Below are 12,420 nucleotides of genomic sequence, written 5' to 3' on the forward strand. Positions count from 1 at the left end.
CCTGTGTCTACAGCCTGGGTATCCTGATGGACCACACAGGTTAAGAGTCATCCCAGTGAAGGGCACATTTACAGGACTCTGACTTGGATAAAGAGACAGAAACTGAATGAAAGATGATTTGTGCTAGTTAATTGGAGATAAGAGTCTCAGATATGTCTGCCAAGTTTGGCTTTGAAGATCCTCAGATCTTAGCCTCTTAAATAGGATTATAGGCATGAGCCACCAGTTCCCTACTTGTTTGGACTATTCTTGAACTTCATATAAGTATAATTATATAGTAAATATTCTTTTATTCATTTACTTATGTTACCCCCTTATTTTTGGTTCTTGAACTCAGGGCCTCATACTTGCTAGACAGGTGGGTACTCTACCAGTTAAGCCATGTCCCCAGTTCAGTATAGACCATTGTATGTTTGTTTGGCTTTTCTTTTGCTCAAAAGTTATTTTGAGATCCATCCATGATGTTGTGTTTATTAGTAACTTATTTTTTATTGTCATTATAAAGGTGGTGTACTGAGGGACTACAGTTACATATGTCAGGTAAGGAGTACAATTCTTTTTGGACAATGTCACGGAAGGACTGACCTCCATCCTGTCTTCCCAGATGTATACAGATGTCAGGTAAGCCACCAAAGATATGTGCAGACTGCCTGATACAGGCAGGGCAATCTACCTAAGCCTGGCTGTAACATTCCTTTGTGGGCCCAACTGAAAAGCCCTCACCTCCTTAAACCTAATTACTTTTTCATTAACCTCTGCCTTCTTGCTCGGACCTCATTAAAATCCAACTCCTATCTCACCTCTTTGCACAGTCTCCAAGCCCATGGGAAGCTGTGCCCCTTGCTGCTATAGCTCAATAAGCAGTCCTGGCCTGTGGAAGATCAAGTCCAGCCTCTTTCTTTCCTTTTTCCATTTTCCTAACAGTCACCCCTTTTCTCACTCTCTCCCAGTTTTTCCCTCTAGTATTTTTTTTTATTGATAGCCATATTCCACTGTGTGGACATATTGACAATATGTATATTTGCCAGCTGATAGATGTTTGAATTGCTTCAAAATTTGATGATTACAATTAATACTAAACATCTTATTCCTTCAGATCAATGTTAAGGGACAAGAAATGGTAAGAATAATGAGAAGGTTTGTGATTCTCTCTCTCTCTCTACTTTTGAACTACATGTTAGCTTCTATTTCCTTTCTTCATTTGAGGGGGCGGGTTGTTGGTATCAGGACTTGAACTCAAGGCTTTGTGCTCACTTGGCTAGCTTGCTCTGCTGGCTCTCTAGTCCTTCAGTTATGCCTCCAGGATTTTGCTGATTATTCTAGATATGGAGTCTTATGGACTATTGTTCCCAGAATAGCTTTAAACTGCCGTCTTCCAGATCTCCACCTTCTGAGTAGCTAGGATTATAGATGAGTCACTGATATTCTCTCTCCTTCTTTCCTTGTCTTTCTTTCTTTCTTTCTTTCTTTCTTTCTTTCTTTCTTTCTTTCTTTCTTTCTTTCTTTCTTTCTTTCCCTCCCTCCCTCCCTCCCTCCCCTTCCTCCCTCCCTCCCTCCCTCCTTCCCTCCTTCCTTCCTTCCCTCCTTCCTTCCTTCCTTCCTTCCTTCCTTCCTTCCTTCCTTCCTTCCTTCCTTTTTTCTCTCTCTCTTTCTCTCTCCTAAGCTCCTTGTTTCCTTGTTATTTTGAGACAGGATCTGCCTGTGTAACCCAGGTTGGCTTTATATGCTCAATTCTCTCCATTCTAACTCTCTAGGGTTACTGACATCCTTCCATATCTGGCCCCATTTATTTCTTTTTAAATAGAAGATACAAGGAGGGGGGACCAAGATGGCGACGGGGCAGTAGGGAAACGCCACAGCTCTCTCCAAACCAAAAAGAGAGTTCGAGTTCCAACGCTTAATCTCGCCAAGAGACCGACAACAACAAAAAGACAAACACTCAGAGAAAAACCAGAGGCGGAGAACAACAAAAAAAGAAAGAGAGGAAAAGAAGAATTTCAGAACAGAGAAAAGCGAAGACCCCTCCCCCAACCTTTACTGGCCGCGCGGCAGTGCAACAAGCCGCAGGCCAGCCGGCCTGGCGGGGGCTGCCAGAGCCCCAGAGACACAGCAGAGACACAGGGGGCCGCCTGCAGATCACCAGGTACTGGTTTGCAGAACAGCGGATCGCCAGGAACAGAGAAACCTACCAGCCGGGAGTCTCCACAAGGATCCCACCCCCACCCCTCACTCTCCACCCGAGCAGAGAGGCTCCATCCCGCCAAAGCCGCTCGGCACCAGCAGCGCGACAAAGGGACCTGTCCGCAGACCACCTGCCCGCCCGATCGTGATCGCAACGACCCGGCGGGGCCGCTCAGGCCCCAGAGGTACCGCGAAGAAGCTGCCTGAGCGTGGACACTTTTGACCCGACAGCTTCGACAGAGGCAGAGACAGAAAAGAATCACACAGAGCCACCATCGCCCAACCCAGCCCAGATTGCAACAACAACTGATGACCTACACCACACAGAAACAACCAGCTCCAGGGTGAGTACCCCACAGGGGAAGTGTATCCCTCAAGGGAGACCAGAGCTGGAGGGAATCCCCAGACCCTGACCTAGACTCCCTACGCCAACACCCGAACCACAGAACCCACTAAAATTGGGAACTGTTTGAGAGCTCCACCAGCCCGTGGAGCACACTCAGCTGGCCAGGCTAGAGCAAGAGCACCCCTGGAAGGGAGCTTAAATGCCCAAGCCAGGAACAGCGCCCCTGGGTCAAGACTACCAACAGTAGAAGAAATTTGAACTGTGTCCCCCAGGCTGTATAACCTAGGTGGTATACACATCAGCACAGGCCTAACAAGCGCGCTCCAGGCTGGGGCCGGAACCAGGCCCGGGGATCCGGCGTCTGAACAACACAACCAACTCCTCCCAATTGAAGTAAAACGCTGAGCATACACCTCAACAGAGGGGAGAAAACCAGGAAACAACACTCCCCCGGGAAGCACGCCTGTGACAACAAAAGACCTGGAGGCCCAGGACAAGAGAAGCCCAAACCCCACCAAAACTCCACCCATATACACTAGACTGGGAATTGGGCAACACAGGCTGCCAGCACTTGATAGTAAGCAGGAGCTCAGACTGTTAAGGCGGCTCATCAATAGAGTGATAGTCTTGGATGTATGAGGCCCTGGATCTGATTCCTCAGCATCACAAAAGCAAAAAGGGTCAGAAGTGGTACTGTGGCTCAAATGGTAGGGTGCCAGCCTTGAGCTGAAAAGCTGAGGGACAGCACCCAAACCTAGAGTTCAAGCCCACAACCAGTCCAAAACAAACAAACAAAAACACATCAGGAGCCCACAGCAGACTCCAGTATTTGGGAGAGTGCATCCAGAGCATCTGTTCTTCACAAGAGCACCCGTAGGAGCAAACACAAGCAGTCTAGGCTGCTCAACCCTTCCAAAGGCGGGAACTGCCAGCAATCTACAGCAGAGAGCTGAGAATCCTAAGTAAGTCAGAATAGCAGCTGGAAATAGGCTCCCAACAGAACCCAGATCAGGCACAGACTCTCTCTACCAATACAGAATCAGCAACCAAGCAAAGACAGACACACCAAAACAAAATTGAAGAGCAGTCTCCTGAACCTCCATGCGAAAATCACAGAGAAAAATCACAAGGTTTACCACCACCCAGGACAGCAAGCTCACCTCAAAAGCCAGCAGCCATGCAGGGGAGAGCCCCAGTGGGAGCAAAGCAGGAATGGAAGACAAAAGCTACATCCAAGGGTTGCTGGAGGCAATGACTCAAGAAATAAAGCGAGAAATTGATCAGAAATTGAAAGAGCACAAGGATGAACTATCCAAAGAGATACAGGGTATCAAACAAGAAATGCATGCAAAAATAGAAGCTGCACAAACCTCAGTAAGAAGTGAGATTAATGCCAAATTAGAGGTAATGCATACCTCATTAAGAGGTGAGATCAGTACTCTGAGAACCAACATTGAATCCATAAAGGGATCCATTTCCTCCATGCAAACCACAATAGAAGCCACTGTCAACAGAGTGAATGAAATGGAAGGTAGAGTGTCAGATGCAGAAGACAGAATACACCAACTGGACCAAAAAGTGACAGATATGGAAAAATCACTCAAATTAAACCAAAGGGATATTCAAGAGCAAGCAGATAATGCTAAAAAATTTAACCTTCGCATAATTGGAGTGGACGAAGGTGATGAATTCCAGAGCAAGGGAATGCAACACCTATTTAACAATATAATCAATGAAAATTTTCCCCACCTCAAAAACGACCATCTTAACTACATCACAAAAGCTTATCGAACACCCAACAAGCAAGACCCCAGGAGAAACACTTCTAGACACATTATAGTAAAAATGATAGATCTGAATAATAAGGAAACAATCCTGCATGCAGCAAAAATGAAGAAGGAGCTATACTACAATGGGAAAAAAATAAGAATCACTGCAGATCTCTCCACACAAACAATGAATGCAAGAAAAGCCTGGGAAAGCACCATAAGAGCCCTGAGAGCCAATAACTGCCAACCCAGACTGATATACCCGGCAAAGCTAGCATTCACATTCGATGGAGAACTGAAAACTTTTAATAGCAAAGAAAAACTAAATGAATACATAAACATTAAGCCAGCATTACAAAGAATTCTAAGAGTGGGGACACAACCTGAAGAAAGCAACCAGGAACAGGGGCCTGCCCCAAACATGCGTTACTCAAAGTCTAACTGAGCAAGCACAGGAGGAAAGGAAAGAAGAAAAACTTAGGAAAACGGAATGGCAGGGACAACAATGCATCTCTCTATACTTTCTCTTAATATAAATGGGCTGAATTCGCCAATTAAAAGAAAACGAACTGAGGACTGGATCAGAAAACAAGACCCATCCATCTGTTGCCTTCAGGAGACCCACCTCTCAGCCAAACATACAAACAAACTCAGAGTGAAGGGGTGGAAAAGGATCTACCAATCAAACGCCCCCAGTAAGAAAGCAGGTGTAGCTATCCTGATATCTGACAAAATAAACTTTTCATTAAAATCAGTACAGAAAGACAAGGACGGACACTACACATTAATAAAGGGAACAATCCAAGAGGAGGATATAACCATCATCAACTTATATGCCCCCAATATTGGTGCACCCAGATATGTCAAACAAATGCTCTCAAACTTACAGAATAAAATAGATCCCAATACGATAATACTAGGAGACTTTAACACACCACTCTCACCAAAGGACAGGTCTACCAACCAGAGGATTGGCAAAGAAGCTACCGAATTAAGAGAGGCCATACTTCAAGCGGAATTAACTGACATCTACTGAGTATTTCACCCTAAAACAACACAGTACACATTCGTCCCAGCAGCTCACGGAACTTTCTCCAAAATAGACCATATCATAGTTCATGCAAGGAACTTAAGCAAATACAAAGGGATCGACATAATCCCCTGTATCCTATCTGACCACAGTGGAATCAAGCTAGCTCTCAATAACAAAGCATACCGCAGAAATTTCTCTAATACATGGAAATTGAACAGCACACTCCTTAACAATGCCTGGATAACAGAAGAGATCAGAGAAGAAATAAAGCATTTCCTACAACTCAATGAAAATGAAAACACCTCACAAAGAAACTTGTGGGACACAGCAAAAGCAGTCCTGAGGGGCAAATTTATTGCCCTCAGTGCCCACATCAAGAGAATGGAGACAGACCAAGTAAATAATCTCATGTTGCAATTAAAACAGCTAGAAAAACAAGAAAAAATGGGACCTAAAGCTACTAGACGAAGCCAGCCAGATAACCAAATTAAAAGCAGAGATTAACCAATTAGAAAATCAGAAAACCATAACCAAAATAAACCAAACAAAAAGCTGGTTCTTTGAAAAAATAAACAAAATTGATGGCCCATTGGCTAGATTAATTAAAAAAAGAAGAGAGGAAACCCATATTAATAGGATTAGGGATGCCACGGGAAACATCACAACACGTACCCAAGATATCCAAACAATTCTAACAGACTACTTTCAAAAGCTATACTCTCTAAAGGAAGAAAATCGGGCAGAAATGGATGCATTTTTAGAGAAATACAAGTTGCCCAAACTGAGCAAAGAAGAAGTTAACCAATTAAATAAGCCAATATCTTATAATGAGATACAGGAAGCTATCAAAAGTCTTCCAACAAAAAAAAGCCCAGGACCAGATGGATTCACAGCAGAATTCTATAAGACCTTTAAACAAGAACTAATACCCATACTCCTCAAGCTCTTCAGAGAAACAGAGAAGGAAAGAGCTATCCCAAACTCATTCTACGAAGCCAATATCACACTCATCCCCAAACCAGGCAAAGACCCAACCAAAAAGGAGAATTACAGGCCAATCTCCTTGATGAACACAGATGCAAAGATCCTTAACAAGATTCTAGCTAACAGAATCCAGAAACACATAAAAAAATAATTCACTATGACCAGGTAGGCTTCATCCCAGAGACACAGGGATGGTTTAACATACGTAAGTCAATAAATGTAATCCAACATATCAACAGAGCCAAGGTCAAGAATCACATGATTATCGCCACAGATGCAGAAAAGGCCTTTGACAAAATTCAACATTCATTCATGCTAAAAGCTCTGGAGAAAATAGGAATAGAAGGAACATTTCTAAAAACAATAAAAGCCATTTATGACAGACCAATAGCCAATATTATACTTAATGGGGAAAAGCTACAACCAATTCTCCTAAAATCAGGAACTAGGCAAGGATGCCCACTGTCTCCACTCCTCTTCAATATAGTCCTAGAACCCTTAGCCAGGGCAATAAGGCAAGAAAAAGACATTAAAGGGATCCGCATAGGGAAAGAAGAAGTTAAACTATCCCTTTTTGCAGACGACATGATACTATACCTCCATGATCCCAAAAACTCCATCCCCAAACTCTTAGAAATCATAAATCACTTCGGCAAAATAGCAGGATACAAAATAAACCCACAAAAATCAATTGCCTTCCTATACACTGATAATGTACAGGAAGAGAGGGAAATAAAGGGAGCAACCCCATTCACAATAACCTCCCGAAAAATAAAATATTTAGGAATTAACCTAACCAAAGATGTAAAAGAACTATTTAATGAGAACTATAAAAAGTTAAAGAAAGAAATTGCAGAAGACACTAGGAAATGGAAAGACCTCCCATGCTCCTGGATAGGCCGACTTAATATAGTAAAGATGGTAATACTTCCAAAACTAATATACAAATTCAACGCAATTCCTATTAAAATCCCAATGATGTACATCACTGAAATACAGAAAACAGTCCAAAAATTCATATGGAACAACAAAAGACCTAGAATAGCCAAAACAATTCTAGGGGATAAAGACAATATGGGAGGGCTATCCATGCCGAACTTCAAACTCTACTACAGAGCTATAATAACAAAGACAGCATAGTACTGGCACAAAAACAGACCCGAAGACCAATGGAACAGAATAGAAGATCCATAAATAAATCCACAGGCCTACAGCCAGCTGATATTCGACAAAGGAGCCAAAGACATACAATGGAAGAAACACAGCCTCTTCAACCGCTGGTGCTGGGAAAACTGGGCAGCCACATGCAGAAAACTAAAAGTGGACCCCAGCCTATCACCATGCACCAACATCAACTCAAAATGGATTAAAGACCTTAACATTAAACCTGAATCTCTGAAACTACTGCAGGACAGAGTAGGAGAGACACTTGAACTAATAGGCACAGGAAGGAACTTCCTGAACAGAGTCCCAGGGTCACAACAAATTGGAGAGAGACTCGACAAATGGGACTACCTTAAAATAAAAAGCTTCTGCACAGATAAAGCTATCGCAACCAAGCTAGAAAGGCAACCAACTAATTGGGAAAAAATATTTACCAGCAATATATCAGACAAGGGGTTAACATCCTGTATATACAGGGAACTCAAGAAACTAATCCCTCCCAAACCCAACAAACCAATTACTAAATGGGCAAGGGAACTAAAGAGGGACTTCTCAAATGAAGAAATAAAAATGGCAAAGAAACACATGAGGAAATGTTCATCATCCCTGGTGGTGAAGGAAATGCAAATAAAGACAACCCTGAGATACCACCTTACCCCAGTCAGAATGTCCCACATCCACAAATCAGCCAACGACAAATGCTGGAGGGGATGTGGAGAACAAGGAACGCTATTACACTGCTGGTGGGAATGTACACTCATACAACCACTTTGGAAAGCAGTCTGGAGGGTCCTTAGAAAGCTAAAGATTGACCTCCCTTACGACCCAGTCATACCACTTCTAGGCATCTACCCTGAACAACAGGAACCAATATACAAGGACACGTGCACCTCCATGTTTATTGCAGCACTGTTCGCAATAGCTAGGATATGGAAACAACCTAGATGCCCCACCACAGATGAATGGATCCAAAAATTGTGGTATCTATACACAATGGAATATTATGGAGCCATTAGAAATGACAAAATAATGGCATTTGCAGGGAAATGGATGGAGCTAGAAGGAATCATGTTGAGCGAGGTAAGCCAAGAATGAAGAGACAAACAGTACATGGTCTCCCTGATAAGTGGATGATAAATACAAAATGTTAGGTGATATGACAAAACTAACAGGACTTAAGAAACAAAGAACTCCCACTCATCTGGTTGAACCACTACCAAATATCCCCATGCTGCTGATCACATATATGGTATATAACATGTGAGCACCGTTATATATTACAGACTGTGATAGACAATTTGCTCCAGGAAAGTTAGAATGAACTTGTGACTTTAAATGAGCATCATTATTCCACAATACTGTGAATTTCCGGAAATTAAGTAATCACTTAATCACAATAATAAAAAAAAAAAGAACCTTGGGGAAGGGAGGGAGGGAGGGGATGGTAGGGGGAAAACAATGGAGTGGGTAACAATGTTCAAGAGAAAGTGTACTCATTACCTCACTCATGTAACTGTAACCCTCTGTATAGTATCTTTACAATAAAAAAATTTAACAAAAATAAATAAATAGAAGATACAGAGCCTGAGGTTGTGGCTCAGTGGTAGAGTTCTTGCTTAGCATACACAAGGCTGTGAGTTAGATCCTAAGCACTATAAAAAATAAATTAAATAAATACAACATAAATGTGATATATATACAGAGAGAGAGAGAGAGAGAGAGAGAGAGAGAGAGAGAGAGAGAGAGAGAGAGAGAGAGAGAGAGAGAGAGAGAGAGGGAGAGAGAGAGAGAGAGAGAGGAGGGAGGTATTAAAAAACAGGATGGGGGGTAAATGAAAATGAGCCCCAAAGGACTTTTGAATAAGATAAACCAAGGGGAAAATTAGTTTTTTTTAAAGGATTAAAATTGGGCAAGGCGAAGAGGAAGCAATAATCAGGCAAAGAAAGAAAGAGAAACGAGAAAAGCTTATAAAAATTAGAATAAATAAAAAGAGATTTAGGACAATATAACTCATGGTTTTAGAGGTGTTCTTCGAAGAGTCTTGGAATGAGTCTCTTCCACACAAACTTCAGCCCTTCATTTGTTGCTAATACGCTAATGTTGCCCATTAAGGTCTGGATGAGCAACATTTACTCCTGGCCTTGGCAGCACAGAAGGGTGGTTCAAAGCAGCTTTGATTGGGGCAGAACAGTCAAGGCAGTCTGCAAAGGAAGCCAAGAGGCTTTTTAATTTAAAAATAAATGCTGCTTTGTCTCCCATGCTTCCTTAATTGAGGCGGAAACCGAATCTAGGACACAGCTTGATGGGAGATTGGCTATGAGGGCCACGTGGGTCAAAAACTGGATAGAGTGTGTTGGAAAGGCTGTTTGTGTGTGTGTGTGTGTGTGTGTGTGTGTTTGTGTGTGTGTGTGAATAATTACAGGGAGGTCTTCTCAAGTGTCAAGACTATTGATTACGATATCTGGATGGACTATAAGGAGAGAAATAATTAAGCCCACATTCACAATCTTTCATTTTGTGGAAATTTTGCAGGATTTAAATGCCTCAGTCAATGATGGAGAGAAGCCAGAAAGGAAAGTTTAAGGTAACTGGCATTGTTTTTCAGTGCTAGAGATAAACCTAGAGACTTGAGTTGACTTGAGCATACTTCTACCACTAAACCAAACCCTGAGTCCTATTGTTTTGTCTTAAAGAAGTTATACAGACCTGACATTTGAAAAACCCATTTTTTAAAATTTAATTTAATTTTATTTGTGAACATACTGTACAGAGGAGTTACAATTACATGGGCAGGATAATGTGTACATTTCTTACCAAGCATTGCAGCCTCCTCCTTTGTTTACCCTTCACATCACTTCCCAACCTCCCCCCTCCCCCCCAATCCCAATCCTTTGCCTTCTCCCCCTCTCCCCCCCTGCACTGACGTTGTAAAGCTTGTTTTGGACATGACAACTTGTACTTCTCATTGTTGCAACAGGTCCACCTGTATCCTTAATCAACTGGTGAAAAACCCATTTTTTTGCAGTGGTACTGACACCACTTTATTTTTGTGTTTGTTTGTTGATAGTATTGGGCTTGAGCTCAGGGTCTCATGCTCTTGTTTACCTTTTGTGCCTAAGTCTAGTGCTCTACCACTTGAGCCATAACTTTATTTCCGGTTTTTGATAGTTGATTAGAGATAAGGGTCTAAGGGTTGGTCTGCTCAGGATGACTCTGAACTGTGATTCTCAGATCTCAGCCTCCTGAGTAGTAGGATTACAGGTGTGAGCCAGTAGTATCCCATACTGCCACTAATTTGACATACCACATTCATTTTGTCTTGAAACCAGAGAAGGTACCAAAAATGAATTCTAAGAAATGGGAGAAAGGAAAGATGAGGAAATATGTAAGGTATATGGGAAGATAATACTGATGAGTCTTTATGGCATCTAAAATTGCCACCCCTGTTCCTATGCTTCTAAAGTGAATTTGATGGGTAAAATTGTGAGAGTACAATGGACCATGGTTGCAGTGTGTTATAATATAAGAAAGGTGTTATAACATAAGAGAAGAATTTATTTGGTCAATAAATCCCAGAGGATAATTTGAGATTGTTGGCTTATACTTAGAGCAGATACTTAGTATGTGCTAGGCTCACACACACACACACACACACACACACACACACACACACGCACACACACACACACACACACACACACACACACACACACACACACACACATCCCAGGAGCTGTACTGAGAAAAAGTAGTATAGTCTACCAAAATTCTGATGGAAAATGAAGAACAATTTCTTCATGTAAGGGCTGGGAAGTTGGCTCAGTGGTAGAGTGCTTGCCTTGCATGCATGAAACCATGGGTTTGATTCCTTAGTACCACATAAGCAGAAAAAGCCAGAAGTGGCACTGTGACTCAAGTAGAGCACTCACCTTGAGCTGAAGAGCTGAGGGACAGAGCCCAGGCCCAGAATTCAGGCCCCAGGACCAGCAAAAACAAAACAAAACAACACTCAATTTCTTCATGTAAAAACTATTGGAATGCAAGGCAAAATAATATGTCTTGACACACTAGTGGAGTAAAATTGCTATGCAAATTTAAAGCATCATTATTATTCATCCCTCAAGGGAGATGGTGGTTATGTCACCATTAAAACCCAACCAAGTAGTTATGGAGGTAACATCCCTCTGTAGCTGCAAGGATCTCTAAGTATGGGTCCCAATTTCCCTGGGAACCAGAATATACTGCATGCTGGTTTCCCTGGGGGATGGGATGAATTCTGTCTGTTTCCCTAAATTATCATTTCAACTCCGTGGGCTTTGCTGTTCCCTTGATGTAAATGGCTGCCAAAGGGGAGGACATTCTTAGGAGTAGATCACAAAAGTGCAATAGCTATGTGCATTTGATCATATGAAATAATATTTGTCAAAATGAACTTGAGGAAATGGAAACAAGAGGCTTTTGTTCTTTGTTGCTGTTTTGGTTTCTTTTTCTTTTGTCTTGTTTGTCTTTTGGGGAGGGAAAGGGAGGACACAGAAATGGTGGGACAAAGGGTGAACAAATGCAGCAGTGGTATTCCTAGACACAATGTTGAAAATGAACTATACAACTTGTGAGTGAAGACAGGAGGGAAATGTACTCATTACCTGATTTATGTAACTATAATCCCTCTGTACATCACCTTTACAATAACAATAAATATATTTTTTAAATGGTTGCTTCTGTTGGAAAATCTGTCTCTCTGTTTCTCTATTTTGGTGTGGTATTGGGGTTTGAACTTAGGGCCTTGCACTTGCTAGGTAGGCCCTCTACCACTGAGTCACACATCTAGCCTTTCCATTGGAAAATTTCAAGTGATGCAAATGGCTGTGAATCCTCTGTTTGGTTTGGGTTGATGAGTTAGGTCATGTGTTAATTGTTAGATCCAAATAGCTAGATGTCCTTCC

At 42.1% G+C, this 12,420-nt stretch overlaps 1 protein-coding gene across 1 annotated transcript in view; it reads left to right on the forward strand.

Moving 5' to 3' along the window:
• The first annotated feature begins 2,454 nt into the window (after positions 1-2,454).
• Efhc2 (EF-hand domain containing 2) overlaps positions 2,455-12,420 on the forward strand; it is a 198,535-nt gene continuing 188,569 nt past the window's right edge. Inside the window, exons 1-2 of the mRNA XM_070039203.1 lie at positions 2,455-2,525; positions 10,010-10,061. Coding sequence (XP_069895304.1) covers positions 10,017-10,061 — 45 coding nt within the window. The 5' untranslated portion in view covers positions 2,455-2,525; positions 10,010-10,016. The remainder of the gene's footprint in view (positions 2,526-10,009; positions 10,062-12,420) is intronic.

Source organism: Dipodomys merriami, unplaced genomic scaffold (genome assembly GCF_024711535.1).
Source record: "Dipodomys merriami isolate MVZ:Mamm:240054 unplaced genomic scaffold, mDipMer1.0.p SCAF_3, whole genome shotgun sequence".
Lineage (NCBI taxonomy): Eukaryota > Metazoa > Chordata > Mammalia > Rodentia > Heteromyidae > Dipodomys > Dipodomys merriami.